The 19,894-nt window shown below is 39.9% G+C and overlaps 1 protein-coding gene across 3 annotated transcripts in view; it reads right to left on the bottom strand.

The window, feature by feature from the left end:
• Positions 1 to 11,853: 11,853 nt before the first annotated feature.
• The window catches only part of LRRIQ1 (leucine rich repeats and IQ motif containing 1), a 108,650-nt gene continuing 100,609 nt past the window's right edge, over positions 11,854 to 19,894 (bottom strand). For all 3 annotated transcript variants that reach the window (XM_069849815.1, XM_069849816.1, XM_069849817.1), the window contains one exon: positions 11,854 to 12,332. In XM_069849815.1, coding sequence (XP_069705916.1) covers positions 12,193 to 12,332 — 140 coding nt within the window. In that variant the 3' untranslated portion in view covers positions 11,854 to 12,192. The remainder of the gene's footprint in view (positions 12,333 to 19,894) is intronic.

The following is a 19,894-nucleotide window of genomic DNA, read 5'->3' as shown; positions in this document are numbered from 1 at the left end:
AGTTCCCAGGGGAAAGGGGCGCGGAGTGCGAGCGGTGCCACGGGGGCCAGCCCTGCTGCCTCTCCCGGGAGAGGGGCAGGACACGGGACCGGCTCCGGGGGCGGTTCACGTCCCTGGGTTTTACTTGAAGAAGCGTCTCGCCGGGAACGTTTCCTCCTCGCACTTCTTGGAGCGACGTCTGCTTCAGAGCCGGGGAAACAGATCCTCTCCCTGCCCCCCGCCGCCCGCCTCTCCGTGTGCTGGCGTTTCGGCAGCTTGTTTACAACTGCGCCTTAAAAGCACTAAATGCCTCGAGGGAGGGAAAAAAAAGGAAAGGGAAAAAAAAAAAAAAAAGGAGCTCTCGGTGTCTTTTAAATGAAAGACACATGCAATGTTGTTGCAGCCTGCAATCCACTTTTATCCCAATAAATGTCCCTCTTTAAAGGCAGCTAGTAAACTCCAGGGGAGCCGAGGACGAGGAGCATCTCATGTGCCCATAAAAAATGCAGAAAGCGAGAGGCAGCGGGGCTTTTTCTAGAGGGCTGCAGGAGCGCGGGTGCCCGCCTGCGGGGCCACGCGTGTCCCGCGGGCTGCGAGGAGCCGCCGGGGCGGCGGCAGCGCTCGCTCCCTGCCGGGCGGCCCCCAGCAGCCGGGCTCCCCGGCGCGTCCCCTCCCTCCGGGTAGACCTGGCGGCCGCGGCGCAGGGGAAGCGCTGGGCTCGCTCCGAGCTCGGAACCGGCTGCCTCCGTGCCCTCCCCTCGCCCACCCACCCGGTGGGGACTCCTCGCTGCTCGCCTCGTCTTCGCAAAGCGCTCCCCGACGAAGTTAGGCTTATCTAGGCGCTCACAAGATCAGCTGTCTGAGTATTAAAGACGGCGACGCAAATTATAACCGGATCTTATCTGCATCCCGCCTCCCCCGGAAAATAAATAAATAAGAATCAGAGTGGTTCCACGTCGTTGTTAGCTCCGGGGGCCAAATTCTGCCCTCATTTACCTCTGTGCAACCCAGCTGACTTCAAAGGGAAGGAGAGATGTAACCTAGGGGAGAATCGGCGCCACGTATGGCATTCGTTCTCCTTAAATGCTTGAAAACAGAAAGCTGGCTTCAGCGAGCTACAACCATTTAAAAGGAGTTGGACATATCCCGGGGGAGAAGGCGGCAAAGGAAAAAAAAAATCCTATGCTGAGGTGAGACAGCTTTGAAAAGCATCTTTCTTCAGGGACTGATTCCCTCCTCCAGGCAGCCCGGTTATTAAGAACCGCGCACAGATGTGCCGCTGTGTTTCCAGAGATGGAGTATCTCCTAAACCTTCTGTGAAAGGGTGTTAGGTGTGATGGAGAGACGTTTCGTGGCCAGAGGTGGTGCGAAGGAGCTCGCCCCTGCAGCTCCCCGAGGGAAGCGTGTCCCCTGGGACGAGCCGGCCGCGGGAGGCTTCCCCGCGGGGCTCTCCTGCCTTTTCCCCCTCCGCCCTCGCATTCCTCCCCTCCCTGAGATCAAAAGTTACAGAACGGAGCGGAGGAATGAGGATCCCGCACACACTGCTGCCGAAAAGCGAGCGGATTCGGGGAAAGGAGGGTGGGAATCAGCCCTGGTCCTCGGCTGATGCTGCCGCTCTGGGTGGCAGCTCCCAGCCCAAACCGCGCTACCACACCTCTGAGGGGGCTCCTCGACAGCGCTCCTCAAATCCTTGCGTTTGTTTAAATAAAGTGAGAACGGCGACAATACGGGCGAGGGTCTCCCTTCCAACTTCCCAGTAATCCTCATCCGCCTGTCCCTCCTGCCCATGGCAGGGGGGGTGGAACTAGATGATCTTGAAGGTCTTTTCCAACCCAAACTATTCTATGATTCTATGATTCCTCTCTAATACCCATTTTTAGCTATGGATGTCAGGCCACAGGGAAGACGTTTTTATTTTTAAATCTACTTTACACCAGCATTTCTCATGCCTCCAGAAAAGTTATTGCATGGAATTTATTTAGAGACTGAATAGGAAGAAACCAGTCCTACCTGGGACTGGACTAAACGAATTTGGAGGGTATTATTCGCTTCCTCCCACATACACATACTCCAGTTATCCGTGAAAATGTCAGGGGAAGCTATGAAGGTGACAGCTGGGGGTTCCTGCGGGAGAACAGACCCCGCAGTGAGGGGCAGCAGGGCAGAAAGGGGAGCAATGCATTTTCTTGAATGAGATCGAGTACTGAAACAATTGCGGGAGGAAGGAGGGTCCCCGAAATACGAAAAGAAGTGGCTGTCTCGAAAAACAGGTGTCTAAACCGTTCAGTATTTCCACAAGACATTTTTTTTTTTTTTTTTTTTTCCCCTGGGACCCCACCTATTTGTTCCATTTCACGTTCAGACCCAGAGATTTTTGCATTAGGTCGGTTCGGGAGTTAGGCTACAAATTGATCCTCCGAGAGAGGAGCCCACCTCGCCCGGTTCTGAGAAGGAGTGACCTAGCTTAGGGGCGAGAGGAGGTGTAAAGAGACACTCGCTCCACATCCCCCCTCCCAGCGGAATGTGGCAAATGGCAAATTACAGATTCAAAATCTAGCTTGGCTGAGTTATAATTTTCCAGACATCCTGTTTGTGAAAAGGATCATGTGAAAAATTCTTATTGTCAGCAAAAAAAAAAAAAAAAAAAAACCAACAAGATGTGCAATGCATCTCAATGAAAGGTGAAAGAAGTTGGGTTTTAGGGGCTGTGAGAGACTTTCTTTTTTTTTCTTTACTAGTATGTTAAGCATCACTATCCTAATGCCTAAAAGCGACGCTTTTGCTCCGAATCTCCGCAGCCAGGCTGCAAAAAGGTCCCAATCTAACGAATTTTCCTTCTAAAGGGTAGGGTTTATTCACCTAAGAAAACACATTAAAAAATCAGTTCTGGTGTAGGTGGGTAGCCTTCAAATTTTCCACTCGGAGGGGAACTGTTTAGTTGACATTGTTCGGAGTGACTTCACCGAAAACCTGGGATCTGTATTTTCAGAAATAAGTGGAAGTGTAGGTGCTAACCGACTACTCTTCTACTAGGGAATTCAATATTAATTTTGCGTGGGTGGCAGACGACACCGTTGACCCCTGTTTATCTCGCACAGGCAAAGTGTTGTGTCCTTTCTCGTTAGGCTGGGCCCCAGCCTGGAGCCTTTTCCAGCCAGACTTGAGGTTCAGACGCTCCCAGGTTTAGTCCACAAAACACCCAAAAGGTAACGACAGGCGTCATTTCACGGTTCCTGCAGACCGGCGCTTTGACAGCACCTCAGCTGTTTGGGAGGTTTCCCGTATGACACCTGCACAGATAAAACTAAGATTTCATGTACCTCCAAGGCATTTTCAGGCGAGAGACAAGAAACTGGTGAATCGGAGCGTTCCCCTGTCCCTCTCCACCCGTCAGAAAAGCGGGATCGCTGTCAGAGATGGGCGAACTTCGACAATATCCTTTTTTGCAACACGTAATCACTCTTCTTGAGAGCTCTAACGTTTCTTTCAACACAAACCAGAACGAGATAATATTTAGTGTGTGGATTTAATCTTAGCCCCATAGGAAATCTCAGCAGAGATGCCCTATAAAACCATTAATCTTATATCTCGATCTAGTTCAAATTATAATGAATCCTACTTACATATGTGCTATAAAAACAAATCCTACAAGAATTTAATCTATGCTTTATCGAGCTGCTATTGTAGCCCTTTATCAAGTTTAGAAAGGATTTGAAAGTTGGGCCGTGGGACTCAAAGCCCCGTGCAGTTTGGCACCGTTAGGAAAAAGAGGTCTGCTCCTAAAGATGCTTCTCGGATGCGATTTTTTTTTTTTCCTCCGCACTTCGTGTAAGATTAGGATCCAGATTTCCACTCGGGAACATAGGGAAGACAAGCACAGCCTCCCTCTGTCTCCAGCTGGAGATGTCGCGGCTCCCGGGGGAGACGCCTGTCCCAGTCCCCTTGACTGGGGGACAAACCTGCTGACTGAAAGAGGCTTGTGGGGCTTGTGCTCCAGCAGCTGCATCTGCTCTTTGACATCCAAATTCCCCCTCTGCCCTCTCCGCCGGGCTTTCCAACAATTTATAGACGCGAGGCAAAATAGCAACAACCACTCTTCATATCAAAGAAACAGACGCCTTAGAAGAAAAAAAAAAGCCAAACGTGAAAAAGCTCCTTGGTACGTTTTGCAGCATGTTACGGGGGAACATTTGCTTCTCTCCCCCTCTCCGGGAATTTATTTCCAAGGAAAGGGGGCTCCCCCAAAGGAGCTGATTAAGAGTTTTAAATGTAGCAGTCTAATTACATAAAGCTGTTTTGTTGTTGTTTTGGGTTTTTTTCACCAACGACCCCTTCTCGCTCCCCCGTAGCGACTGCAGAGCACCGGGCATTAGCGCACTCTGCAAACGAGCAAACCAAAAGAAAAACCTTCCTTTGGAAGTAACGCAGCCTTCCCTGCTAGCAGTTTGATTAATATCGGGACAAATCCGAAAATATACAGGCTACTTTACCGCAGCGACCTAGAGGTTCTGACTGTATCGAGGGGCCTGGAGAGTATGTGGGGGGCTGCCTTGTCATCTCAGATGAATTGATTTCTTCTAAGGCATGAAATATAGGTCGACATTCTGGTTTCTAAGCACGAAACTAAAGGAAGGTGTGAGACAGAAGGGACGGGGACTAAGAAATAGATCCCTGTTCAGGTCGGAGGCACTAACAAACGGATGCATTGAGCTGCCTTGACAGGGACTGCTGGTTTTCAAGGCTAGCTCGTTAGAAAGAACGGTTGCTTTTTTTTATAAGTTTTTTTTTTTTTTTCAAAGCGATGTGTACTAGATCCGATAAAAAATGTGTAATTCAGCAATGCTGAAAGCCACAGAGCAACTTTATTCTGGTCTTTCAGCACTCGGCTCTGTACAGTCTCAGCCTTATTCTGTCCGTTGCTGAGAGCTGCCTGTATCTTTTGAAGAGCTAGTGTGCAATAAGGAGCATCTATCCCCGAGTCTTTAGACTCTCTGCCCTTCTTACCAGAAACGGATAGATGAATACAAAAAAGGACTTAGCGGCTAACCGATATGCTTCTAATATTTCACCTACGAGCCTCCTCCCTCTCCCCTTTTAAAACTTCAGCTCTTGGAAAAACAACATATTTTAAGCTTTCCACACAAATATTGATATTGGCAACTAAAGTCAGCCCCCAGCCTACGGTTAGAGACAGTCTTCTTTTTGTTTCTACCCCGGGCAATCAAAATTAATCCACTGTAGTACAAATTGCTGCAGAATATTTCACTTTTCCTGACAAAACCCATACCTGGCATCTGTCCCCGCGAGAGGGCTTTTCCCTAGCCCGTCTGTGTGGTGGTGGCTGTTTCTACAGGGGGCACCAGGCAGCGCTGGGCGTTGGGGACATGACCCAGCGGGAAAGTCGCTTATTTAATGTTTGCATTTGCGCTGGGACGAGGGGGAAGGTCGCCAAATAATCAAGTCAGGGGGAAGCGGTGTAAGCCCGAAGCCTTCTCTCGCCTCCTGGTCGCAGGGCGAGTTACCCGCGAGGAGAAAGCAGGTCGCCCCGGGACCACTCGACGCCGCATCCCGCGCATCCCTCCAGACCCGGCACCGACCGCATCTCGCATCAACCGCAACGACCTCCCGCGACGTGCCCTGCCCTTAGAAGCGAACGAAAGCGGCACCGACGCGAAGGGTCTTCCTCTATTGGCTTTTATTGAGGCAAAAGTCGCGCAGAAATCGAAGCCGCGGTGAAAGATGCTGGTGGGAAAGGAAACGAGTGCGTGTAACGACTTCCTCAAAACACAGGGCACCGGCTCTTCTCGCTCCGCTGCTGTGTCCGCAGGAGCCGCAAATAAGGGATAAACTGCGACGGAAGAGAGAAAGCCATCAGGAGTTACCGTTTATTGTGTGGCCGATGCATTCCCCTCTTCTCTCCTGCCGCTCGCCTAGCTGTGCTGTTATTCCCGCGGCACGCCTTCTTTTCTCACATTAAGGGAACTGTCGTTTAAAGAAAAATCGCTGGAGAACTGTATTAAATCGCGAGAAGGGCAACAGGTTAGGCAAATTAGAGTCAAGTTTACGGCTGACTTGTGTCCTCGCAATGAACAACTTCTCGAATCTCCAACACATGGTGCTAGTGGCAAAACCCATGCAATTTGGAAGGGATACATCTCATTTAATGCCGGAATGTAGCAGGAAAACAAAGCTTATTTTAATTCTTTTTACCTTCTCCTTTCCAGAGTGTGGCTTACGAGCACAGAAAATTAAGATGACTTGAAATATGGGCATTAATCCTTCATTAGAATTTTAACTAAATAGCTTTAGCGATGTCTCCAAAAAGCTGTCTTGTACAGGTACCTCAGGATATCTATAGTGGACGTTGGCTGCGGCTCAGTTAATTGGTGGTCCTTATTTGCATTCAGGCTTGAAATAATGTCTCCCCAAACCAAATAAAATGCTAACCTCTGGTTCTTTGTCTAAGAGTAATTTAACAAATGAATGAACTAGGAATAAAGAAAATCCATCCTTCAGCTACTGACAAAAGGGCTTTTTTATCTCAACTTTGTGATAATATAATATAAAATAATATAAAATAATATAAAATGGTCTTGTTTGCTTCTTCTTAACGACAGAGGAACTGCATTTCAGTCAGAAATAATTTTGCATCTACCTAGGTATTCAGGCTTCTTTAGTGCTTGATGTAAAAAAGTAACTAGCTATAGATCAATCAACTAAAAATCTAAGAAAAGTTTGCTTAATAAAAAAACCCAACGAACAACCCTGCCATTCAAGTGAAGACCAGGAGAGGAGCAAATACTAGTCCTTGGCAATTAGGTATGTGCTAACCTGTTCTGTGGTCACCTATGTCACCAAAATACTGAAGGAAATGTATCAGTGCTCATGAAGAACAATCCGTTCGTGATCTGCTCTATGAACAAGGTAGTTCATAATGTCATTCATTTCAGCTTCCAGTCCCTGTAAGGATGGTCAGTCTGGGACAGTTACACAGCATTCCTGCTAAAAATCTATTCGAAAACCCAGTCCCTCTTTATCGATGGCCACTGAACTTCATCTCTGCAGTGGGGATTTTAGTATCAACAAACTTTCAGCACAACTTGGCATCTAGAAGCCTCTTCAGAATGTATCCAAGGAGATGTGGTTAGTACTCTCCTGTCCACTATGTACCTTGAACATCAAGAAATGGTTCTCCACAAGACTCAACAGCTGCTTTAGGCTGATCTATATTTCTACTTGCAGGCCACACCTATGTCTCTTTCTTTACTCTAGACACATATCTCTGCCTCTGTGTGAGAAGAAAGAGGTGTCCTCTTCCTATTCAACTACATCTACATTCATGACCAGTTGGCATCCCACTTTCATATATATATATATATGTACCACACAGGTTCTTTAAAATGCTGTAGTAGTTCTCTGTGGGCCAAGATTTCCATTCTCTAAGACCTTATGCAATGGTGAAATCAGCAGTGACTGCGATTCATCTGTTTACCACAGACTATGAGCCAAAACTCCTATGCTGGGCTAATGTTTTTCACAACTCCCATAAAAAATAAAATTAGTTAATTTGTTTTTCACTTATGACTGTAAAAATAAACAAAGAAACAAAGTTCACTTGTGGAAGTTGGTTATTTTTTTCAGTTAGTACAGCTAAGTACAAACAGCTTGGATCTCAGATGTGATATCAGGCTGCACAATCTTTTATAATGTGGTTGAACTACTTTCCTGCCTTTTTGGGGCCATGCGGTAATAGCTACTTTTCGTATGTGTTTTTCTCACTAAGAAAAGCATACTAAGATATCAGTGACCCAGAATATTAACCTGACTTCCATTAATGCCAATGGGAATAACTTCAGTGTGTATCAAGGAAAGACTGTACTTCCATAAATATACATTGCCATTATTTTGATTATATGACATCAAAATCAAAAGGATATTGATCCAATATCTTCCTCATAGTGCATACAACAGTTGTAGTGGGAAACCAAGAGGCAGTTTTGCACCCATGTGTCTGAGGACAGATTTGGACACTACTTGCAGCATATTTTTTAAAAATGTTATGTACAGCAGTCAGTCATTTAATAAATGCATTTTTGAATAACAGGATTATTAATAATTAATTATAATTATTTGCTAAGTAAAAATGTGAAACTAATTCACTGTGTGCCAAAGCAATGCCTGTCCTATACATATACTGCTATCTACAGATCTGTTAAAACAATAATCTATTATACTTGAGCAATAATATTTTGAGTCTGCATGGTTACTGTTTAAGAGGTAAATGGAGTTAACTCCAGTTGGAGGCCAGTGACAAGTGGTGTCCCCCAGGGCTCAGTGCTGGGTCCAGCCCTGTTCAGTGTCTTTATCAACGACCTGGATGAAGGCATCGAGTGCACCCTTAGCAAGTTTGCAGATGACACTAAGCTGGGTGGAAGTGTCGATCTGCTGGAGGGTAGGGAGGCTCTGCAAAAGGATCTGAACAGGCTGGACCTCTGGGCTGAGTCCAGCGGCATGAGGTTTAACAAGGCCAAGTGCCGGGTCCTGCACTTGGGGCACAACAACCCTATGCAGAGCTACAGACTAGGAGAAGTCTGTCTAGAAAGCTGCCTGGAGGAGAAGGACCTGGGGGTGTTGGTTGACAGCCGACTGAACATGAGCCAGCAGTGTGCCCAGGTGGCCAAGAAGGCCAATGGCATCTTGGCTTGTATCAGAAACGGTGTGACCAGCAGGTCCAGGGAGGTTATTCTCCCTCTGTACTTGGCACTGGTGAGACCGCTCCTTGAATCCTGTGTTCAGTTCTGGGCCCCTCACCACAAGAAGGATGTTGAGGCTCTGGAGTGAGTCCAGAGAAGAGCAACAAAGCTGGTGAAGGGGCTGGAGAACAGGCCTTATAAGGAACAGCTGAGAGAGCTGGGGTTGTTTAGCCTGGAGAAGAGGAGGCTGAGGGGAGACCTCATTGCTCTCTACAACTACCTGAAAGGAGGTTGTGGAGAGGAGGGTGATGGCCTCTTCTCCCAGGTGACAGGCGACAGGACAAGAGGAAATGGCCTCAAACTCCGCCAGCGGAGAATTAGGCTTGACATTAGGAAAAAAGTTTTCACAGAAAGGGTCATTGGGCACTGGAACAGGCTGCCCAGGGAGGTGGTTGAGTCACCTTCCCTGGAGGTGTTTAAAGGACGGGTGGATGAGGTGCTGAGGGACATGGTTTACTGTTTGATAGGAATGGTTGGACTCGATGATCCAGTGGGTCTTTTCCAACTTAGTGATTCTGTCATTCTGTGACAAGTGTCTTAATAGTCAGTAGGAAAATCTGACCATTATTCAGCGAGAAACATTTCCTCACAGTGTTTTGTCATTCAGATGTAGGTTATCTGAGTACCATTAACACCTCATTCTCATTCAGAATACCTATTCTGGGGAGCATTTTTTCTGTTGCAGGAGGTAATGATGCTCCTAATGTCACCGTTCAAACGATGGAACTACTGCACAGACATTCAGGTAAGGTGCACAAGAAAAGATCCATCCAGGAGAGCTCATATAAGGTTTTCCAGTTCGATTTGATGAATGATCTCCATCAAAGGATCAATACATAAAATCAACTCAGTTGTTTAATTCTTAATTTTCAATGAATGTTGTTCTACATTTCCAAGGCTTGTGATCCATAAAGCTGAGGAATATTTTTTACAAAGCTTATTCACATGAAATGCCTCCTCCTTCATGTTAAAGATGTACAGGGAAAAGAAAAAGGTGCTTCGATGAAGATGCTAGTGAGTCTTGAAGAGGTCTGGAGCACCACAAAGGCAGAGCGCACCTAGAGGCATGCAGTTTTGCAGATTTGTGGTGCTGCTTTTGCTAGGCTGTCACTGTGACTCACAGCCACTCCAACATCAGAGCAGATTGCCAGAGAAAACTAGTTTAAAGAATATTAAGTATTAAAAACAAAATAGAAAGAAGAAAAAGAAAACCCAAGAAAGACACAAAGAAAGCATGAACAGCTTGAAAAATTAATGTCATAGTATGTTGCCACGTGTAGTATTTGTGTTACCACTGACCTTAGATGCTTTAGAATGTGACTATAAACAACAGGCACTTCCCTAGATTTAGGGTTGCTTCAACTTATTCCTGAAAGCAATAAAGGTCTTTCTGCTAGCTTGAATGGAAGTTGCACCTTGCACGTTTATTCATATCTGACCAGACACACTGTACTTTCAACAGTGCAATTCTTGAAAAAAAGCGTTGGATACAATAATAAGACACTATCCTATTACACATCACAAAACTTTTTTATTTAGGCTTGGAAGTATTTATCATTCAGAAACACCTGGGAAGCAAAAGACATCAGGTATGACAACTTTTATACAGCAAATCTTTTTTAGATAAAGAAGTAGATATAAACGTAGATTATATACATTAGAAAGATTCACGAAATTTGAACTATATATGTCTGTTATTTACAGCTATGGTGATGTGCAGTATATTATGGACACTAGACAAGTAGAGGGAATAATCTATATGAAGTGCCAAACTGTGAACTGTTTAATTTTGCATTTTGTCTCCAGTTAACACCCATCATGGTGGTGTATCTATTTACCAACCACACTGCCACATATAGTGGCAGACATCTTGAACTAACAACCGTTTTCCTACAAAAATTCTGTCCTTGATGATACACCTGAAATCACAGAAGCTCTTGTCTTTGTGGGTGACATCTAAATGTCATTAAATAGCAGATCCGGAAAGTCAGTTTAATACTGTCTACCTGTATTGGGGAACTAACTAGATAGCTTAAGGACCTAATGATATTTTATAACTTACTGACCTTACTGACAATCACACGCCAAGCAACTTTCACTGAATTTCATTCCTCAGAAAAGCAGATAAATCTTTTCTGAAGTAGGCTGCACTGACTTTTGAAAAGTAAAATAATAAAAGCAGCGTGCTGTTTCAAATGAGCAAGACTATTTACTGGAAGTTTCCATAAAACCAGCCATCCTTTAATCTGGAAATGAATGTGAGTATTCACAAAAAAAGGAGATAACTGTTTTCAATTCATAGTCACAAGTGTATGTTAGCATAAAATGCACCTCACAAAATAATGTCTTATGTAATTTCAGTACATTTTGAAAACAAACACTACATAAAAATTGATGTTCTTTAGTGACCGAAGTTTCAAGCTCCATTACCCTCCCCACCTCTCTCAGTCTGTAGGGGGTTGAGACTTCACAATGTTGGACAAAACAGATGAGGAAATACCAAAGACAGACTTCTCCCGATCCCACTAGCAACTTAAACATTAAAATAATGTTAGGTTTTGAAACCAAGGAATATTTTATGTTCTGTATATTAATGGATAAAGCATTCAATAGAAGTAATGCATTAGATACCCGTGAACAGTTGACATTATATTTCTTCTCTTTCTCTAGATCTCTTTGTACTACAAAACTTTTACACATGGGCCTGAAGCAGTCTGGCTACGTGAACAAATAAAGCTGGCTTAACAGTGTCACGTAGATGCAATGTTACACTATCTCAGAACAAAATGAGAACTTAGCAAATTAATTTTTTTCTTTAACACCCTAGGAAAGTGTTAGAAGTCCATGAAAGTATAAAACTATAACAGGTTGTTCTATGATATTATGACCATAATTTAGGACGAAAGATCTAGAGGACTTACAATATTATGAAAAAAGTGCATCCCCACCATTTGTAGGTTGCTTCAAATTTTTGCTGCTTCAAAAAAGATCCTAACCCACTTCTCTAAGAATGTAATTTCTGGCTGGTATAGCTCACATTACAATTGGCAATAATGTATTTTACTTGTGAGAAAATGAGAATGTGATGTTTCAATATGTGACACACATCATGTGAGGGTGAGCCACTATTGTATCTGCACATCTCAAACTGCCCTTACAAGTAAGACTCAATAACCCTCGTAGAGTTAATCAGTTCTGCATTCTATGCCACATGAACATATAAGCAATTGAAAACACATACTATGATTACTTACTGACAGGTATAAAATACTTGGACTAAAAAAATCCTCCAGATCACTGTAACCGTGTTTAATGAAATAAGTCAAATGTCCTAACTGAAGCTGTTTATATTGATAATAAATGAGCATACAAAAACTGACATTCACAGGCTTAAACAGAAACAGCTCTCCATATGCTCTCCATATTTAATTAAATCAAGCAGTTAAATTTTCTCCAATATTCAACTAATATTTTTAAGCTTTTGCCTTTTTTTGCCTCCTCCCCATCCTCCGCTGAGCTGCACTGGATGGTCTCGGAATGATATCCGTTCTTTACGAGATGGACCCAAATATGATTTTTCTGGACTTGATATATTCATTTCTAAACAATAAACAGACACGTGAAATTAACACAAAAACCAACCAACCTCCACAAATTTCACTGCATCATATTCTTTTTAAGGTAACAATATACAATAACATATCTAATTTGATAGTATACAACTTTTATAATTATGTACTTCCTACAGTTTTAAAAGTAATCCAAATATTTTCATATGGTAGTACTTTTAGGAAAACAAACTCCTTATCAAAATAGACACTAAAATTACTAAACAAAATTATCGTATTTTTTAAAATTGCCATCATCTGTCAATTTTGAACATATTTTAAACATATATGGAGATACACAATGCTTTTGTCAGAGAAACTTGTAATTTCATTCGTTCTTCAAGCGAACTGAAAACTAGTTCAGAAGATATATCTAATTAGTATGTTATTGTTCTACTATATCAGACCAAATAAAGGAGACACGTCTTTTTTTTCAAAGTCCATGAATACTTAAACGTCGATGCTGAATGATGCCACAGCAAGTTTAAGCACACAGAAATATGTGAAATAACTGCTTGTGTAATTTAGACAATAGTTTCTCCAAAATACTGAAGACAATTATTTAAATAAAATATAGTAGACGTGATCAAAGGCACGACATTTCTTTTATAGAAACCAACAATTTACAAGTGAAAATGTTTTTCTTAGACATCTGTAAGGAAGAAAGCATCAGTGGATGACAACTCAAACTCTGCAAAAGAATGATATGCTGTTCACAGCACAGCAGTTTTATATGTGTATGTGTGTGTAAATAAATTAGCATGCTACCTTAGCTTATCAAAGAAACAAATTACAAACATCTTTCTGCCATATGTCAAAGGAAAAGATTACTAACTACATATTTTCAGTATTTTTCATATTTTAATTTTTTAGTATTTTATAATAGCAAAATTAAATTTCTGACAACAGTTCAAAAAATAAATTAAAGCTTAACTCATATGATTGAATATAAGTCTATCTGCTAATATATACAACATAGTTATATATTTCAAGCAGTAAGAAAATCTGTCTCTTCTCATGGACTCTGTTCTGTAGTCTGCTAGACATAAACGTCAGTAGCTTTTCCCAGCCTACAATTCCTTTATTTTAATGAAGTTTTAAGTTATTGCAAATGTATCTTACTAAATAGTTCTCCCTTTTCTGCAGTCAAGAGTTTTCAAGGATTTTCAATATGATTCTTATTTGTTTTCTTATGGCTAAAAGAGATGTCTTTTTTTTTCTTAAAATATATAACTTACTCTAGGTATACCTGACAAAAGTTTTAAATACTGATGTGTTGCCTTTACAGCATTCCCACTTTCCTTGCCTTTGGATCTTTTTATTTAACACCTCAAATGCTAACAGATATTTCTAGTGCAGAAAAGCTTTTGTTAAAGAGCAAAGACTAAAGTAATTTGAAGCCCTCAAATCAGCAAAATAAGTGGTTGATTAGTGAAACTTCAAAATAAATCTAACATGGTAATACTATTAAAAATTGCATCCCATCTTTAAACAATATTTGCAACTTCAGAAAACATCTGTTTATATTAAACAATAAAAAATATGGAATATGTACTTTGTTAAAAAAAAGGGGGAAATAGCTATTGCATGTTTAGACTGGAAAAGACATTTGGGGCTAAATTATGCTTGAAATCAACTTTTCTCTCCACTCATCTTCAAGGCTGCATCAATAATAAAGCTAAAATAGACATACTAGTTATTTATTTCTATATTTTGACAGAACAACTATTTTTATATTATTCTTAAACCAGAATAAATACAAATGTGAGAATAAATTTAAGAACTAGCTGAAAAGCAACAGAGTCAATGTAGCAAAACAGGAAGCCAAACACATCCTAACTGTGTAATCTGGATTATTTCTGGCCTAACAATCTCACTTGTTTATGAACCTGTCTGTACTGCTACATATTATTTTCATGATGGACTTCAGAAACATGTAAATGTAGATTTTCTGGCTTTCTACATGTAAGAATATGAAATTCATTGGAAAGGATATATTCTCCTTCCATTAGTACGAAATGTATAATATTATTTCCCCCCTGACCCCCCCAAAAAAAATCCCCAAAGATCTTCTGTAATTTGCTATAAGAAACCTGTGAAAGGTCTTCATAAATTACTCATATGTCTTTTTATTTTGGCAGAATAACAGCCGTACCTGTCACAGCATGATTGTGCTTGTCTAAACATCAGAGTCAAGAGTTCACAATTTTTTAAAAAATTATTTTTAATTGTAACTGATTTATGTATTTTTTAGAGGGTAATGTAGTCAAATATTTTGTGAGTAAAATGTAATAACTTATTAATCTTGAGTGCATATTAGCTGTAATACTAAACAATGTTTTAGATGTCTGTAAGAATCATAGCTTGGGATTTGTCGACCCTCAGTAGTAAAGTAGGATGACTTCCTCAGCCTGAAGGTATTTTTGCAAGATCCCAGATACTTGAAGGTATAGGCTTTCTGCTCTCTTGAATGCACATTTAACAAATCAGAGGCTATCAGCCAAATCTGACAGTCAGGGCTCTCTTTTTCTTTATTTAGCCTGAAGTGCTGGTTAAATTTCCTAGGGTCTGCCTTAAACTTTACTATGAAACAGCGACCTGGACAAACTAAATAAAAACATAGACTACTCTGTGTTCCTTCTTTTCATCTTTCACATGATTCTCAGCACTTTCAGCCAAGTAAAATAAAACCACTCTAGAGAGTGATCAACTAAATTAAAATGAAATATCTACAATACAGGTTTGTTGTAAATCACTGCAAACCACTCCATTTCTACGTCCCATCTTCCCATCATTGAAATAAGCATAATTATACTTGTTCTTCTGATAAAGCACTTTTGATATCTTTTGAATACTACTAAGAGATGGGTATTATCATCAGCATTGCTGTTCCAGTTACCAGTCTAACTGCAATGATGTAATACAGAACTGGCATGGAGATTCAATAGCCTATTTCCTGAAGAACTATCAAACACAGATATGAGTCATACCAATATATGAGCACAGTGAGGTTTGTTTACGTCTAATCATATTATACCTTATTCTCAGACATTATACTTACAAACTGCTAGTGGCTTAAATGTTAATTATGATTGAAAAATTGTGTTGTAAAGCAAAGAAACACCTCGTTTATAATGAAGGTACTGGTCAAATATGAGACAGGCTTTTATTGCAGTTCTTTCCCCTAGAGTTTAATGCAAGAATAGAAACAAAAATGAAAGTATAGAACAGAATACAATGCAAATATAGGATTAATCTGATATATCTATGACACATATGCTCACAAATTACTATGCTTATTCTTAATTCATGTCTTTTGCTGTCAGTGAAAACCTAGGTATAAACACTCCTGTGGTAAAGTAGGAGCAGTTTTGTACTCAAGTATAAGGTAGGAGTCTAAGTAGAGTGTTGCAAGAAGTCAAAATATTACATATAAGTTAAAACTAAACCTCAGTTATTTTGTTGTTAACACTGTTTTTACAACTGGTTTTCTGATCCTAAATTATTCAAGCAGACAAATTTTTCTTTAGAAATATTCAATAAAGACAGCTCCATTAGCTAAAATCTAGAGTTTTGTTTAGATCAAGGGGAGGAGAGAAGACAAGAGAGCCTAGTAGGGCATGACTATGTCACTTTGAATTAAGAGACTCAGTGTAGAAACGTTCCTTAAAAAAACAGCCTTGCTTTTCTGTGAAAACCCCCCAACCAACCCAGCCCCCCCAAATTATATTAAAATGAATAGGTAATTGAATCCTTATAATATTTGTTTCATTTATATTTGTAGTGTTTATATTATGTATTATTTATATTTATTGTGCTTTACACCTTCTCCTTGGATGTAAATACATTTACACCTGCTCATGGTAAAGTTGTGCAATGTTACTCCTTTATGCAATTTTTTACTTTAAGAAAAGGGTAGAAAATAATAAAAAGTTGAGAGGTCATTTAGTTCAATATACAGAAAAATAAGTGAAGATTCACCAAAAACCGAATGATTGATAGCAATTAAAGAAATTTTGTGTTTTAAAAAATATTCTACCAAGCATATACCTGAAGTGCTACAAGGTCAGATATTCAGGTATTATTAAAATATTAAAAATATCTATGAGATCTTTTAACTATTCTTCAGGGGATGTATTTTATCTGTAAGTCTTACTTTACACCTCATTAGTTTTCTGAGAGAGTTTATAGCTTTCTCTTACAGCATTACTAATGATGTCAACAGTTTTTACAGCACACTTGGATTTGCAATACTTCCATCTTTCCCTAAATTGCAATGTGTCTTGCAAATGAACGGTTCATATGTTAGCACATATGAGTGAACAAGATTACTCTTAGTAGAACTTTTTGACTGGTAAAATAAAAGATCATGTTACAGTCATACTTTGTCATAAACAGAAAGAGATTTGTAAAGCACAGAATTCATTAATATGCATACATGCACACATAGGTATGCATATGTGTATTTGTGTTTTATGAATATAAACACATTCTTTTCATATTATGTTCCATGAGTTTATTTGTAGCAGGCCGTAACCAAAGGCAACAACAGAAAGATTCACAGTATTTCAAGCCCAGATATAAGTATATTTTGTAAATATGAAGTAGAACTATTACAATGGTTTTACTCTGTAAAGTACTGACACTTTTGACAACCATAATAATAATAATAATTTTTACCATTACTGGTACTAGAATTAAATAGAATCTGGCAGTTTATTAAATATAATTTAACGTGATACACAGTTATTGTAATACCCATTCATATGGGAACAAAATCTTAGCCAATAAAAGCAGTTTAACTTCTATCCCAAACTAGGGTTTGGAAGACAGGCTGTAACAGTTATTTACTGTACTTTCATTTAATTGCAATATTTGGCTATATGACGCTCCAGTATAGTCTGAGAGATTTTCAGGTGCCTGTGTATATCAAATAACCATTTCTTTTGAGTATGTGCTGAAAGCTTGTGTTGGGTTAAATTAACATGCTTCTATTTCTAAGAAGTCGCTTTTCTGTTGCTTAATCTTTTTTTCTGCTATTGATTTGTTCTGGTCTTTTTTGATTAAAGCCTGGGTCTTTTAACAAATGTCAAGGTTTACATATCCTCTGTTTTGATAAGTAATGCAATATGTAAAATTCTTTGAATGAAATTCTTGGTGTCCAAGAAGAAAAGCTTTGTTAAACAGGTTATGATAGAAATTTTATGATGTATAGTAGACGTCATAGGGCATTTATCAATCCACTTAACATTGTGTGTCTGGAGACAGAATTTATTACAAAGTCCTTACCATATTGTATTACTTAAGAGCAAATACAGCATAAGAAGGCATGGAGAAAAAACTTCAACATTTTTAATGAAAATGACCAGAACAAATCCTTAGCGGCAAAGTGTTTACATCAATTTAAGCTCTGGAAGGAAGATAGATTCAGCAGGTTTGTGAAAAAAGTAAATGCCACAATCTCAGAAAAGGTACTTTTTAATAAATTTGCTTATGGCTATATTGAAGTTGGATCAAACCTTTTTTTTTTTATTTGTATTGTTTACATAAAAAGATATTTATTGTATTCCAGTTTTACCTGGAAGTTTCGTATTATTTCACACATATTTGAATAGTATTCAGAAGCCTCAGGAGCATCTTCTGTGAAATGCTACATAATATGCATTTATTACATATTTATATATATATCCTTTCTGTATGGAGATTTGAAGATAAAACATACTCATGATTAATTTTTTTTTTTGGTAAGCATATGATTAACTTTGTTTCTAAATCTCTTTGACTTCAAGTTGGTAGCAATAGAAACTAATCTTAAAATTTTACAGAAACAATGAACTTAAATACCTTTGTTTATCAAACACTGATGATGTTCTGACAATTACACACTTGAATAATCTGATGTCTAAAATGTGCCTCAGTCGCATGAAGGAATTCAGATAAGCATATACAAGAATGCTATAAACATTTCTTAATTGCAATGCTACACACTTAAAACAAATAACATAATAAACATAATGCTCCAAATATTTTCCTGTAAAGTATAACATTTTCCTAACTACAAACAGGATTTCAAGCAGCATTGGTTATTAAAACACAATGGTTCTCAGCTCCTTATCTATTTTCCCAACTACAAACAGGATTTCAAGCAGCATTGGTTATTAAAACACAATGGTTCTCAGCTCCTTATCTATTTTCCCAATTTTGACCATTTAGGACAAAACTTTGCATACTGAGTTTCTGCCTTTGGCTGAAGTTCTATGACAGGTCAGTCACATCTAAGAAAATATGTCAAATATTTATTTTGCCCTTTGCGGAGGGGACTCTCAATCCCCCAAGCAACAGAGCTTTGCTTTCAGGATCTGTCCAAATTTGGATCAAGTATATACAAACTGAAGTTTCCACATGATCAGAGGAGACGGTCTTGATTTTTTTGGCTATGTTCCCTGACATATCAGTCAACATGGAAACGTGCTTTACCATGATGTTACACGCAGCTAAGCAAGACTATTTCTAAAAATAATGTTGAAGATCACGCTAGGTCAGGGAACTTAAGAGCCCACTTGTTTCATGCTCTCTATGGCAGATGGAGTCGAGATACAGGAACCATGGAGAAGATAAGAATCAAAGCTGCTGCAGGAAGGAGACTGAGAGAAGAGGCAGAGGGTTGGAATCACAATGTGAGACTCCTGACTTGGAGTTAAGGTGAAAGAAACTAAGGCTTACTTGGGAATTAATACCCTGACACAGCTGGCTCAAGAAACTAGAATAACTTAACAAACAGTCTGACACTGAGAGCAGATTAAAACCATGGGGTAGAAGAAAGTTTAGGAAAGCTGAGTTTAAGAACTGATTTAAAGGCACTAGATGGGCCCTAACTTTCAGAACTCACACAGTTAAAATAACTGAAAATACAGGTGGTGATAAGAAAGGATACAGAGAATAACAAGGTTAAGAATCTGGGCTCAAGATCTGCCTAAATAGTCCATTAAATAAGGCCAGATTTGGGGGAGATTTAAACTAGGAGACAATGAACCTGAGGAATATGGGCAAGGAATAGCTGGATACAAAAAGGAATAGTGAGAGAGAAGAAAAAGGTAATCAGATAAGGATCTGTGGAAACAAAACACAAAACTCAATGGTGACTGTGGAAAGGAAACCTAAAAGTAGATGGGAGAGGAAGCTTATGCTGGAATAAGAAGTTCAAGGAGCAGAAACAAGAATTGTTCTAAGTAAAAGAAAGGACTAGGAAACACAAGTGTGGAAATGCCATCCAGTGCAACAACTCTGTAGTAGCCCAACATTCATTACTGGGTCTTTCTGAGCAATGACTTGAAAAATATTTTTGAAGCTACTTTACAAGTATTCCACAGCAAGAGAAATCTAAAATTGTTATTATTTACTCACATCATATAACAGAAATCCTTGCGTTTCCAAGATTCCAAGCAGGTATCTAAGTTACATGTAAGTCACTATCCCAGAATAGACTTTCCCTATTTTTTTTTAACCTGATTTCTCTTTCAAAAAAAGAAACAACCCCTCCAAGGACCCCTAAAC

This window comes from Phaenicophaeus curvirostris, chromosome 1 (genome assembly GCF_032191515.1).
Source record: "Phaenicophaeus curvirostris isolate KB17595 chromosome 1, BPBGC_Pcur_1.0, whole genome shotgun sequence".
NCBI lineage: Eukaryota > Metazoa > Chordata > Aves > Cuculiformes > Cuculidae > Phaenicophaeus > Phaenicophaeus curvirostris.
Note: the sequence above shows the minus strand (reverse complement) of the source record. Positions and strands in the feature narration are given on the sequence as shown.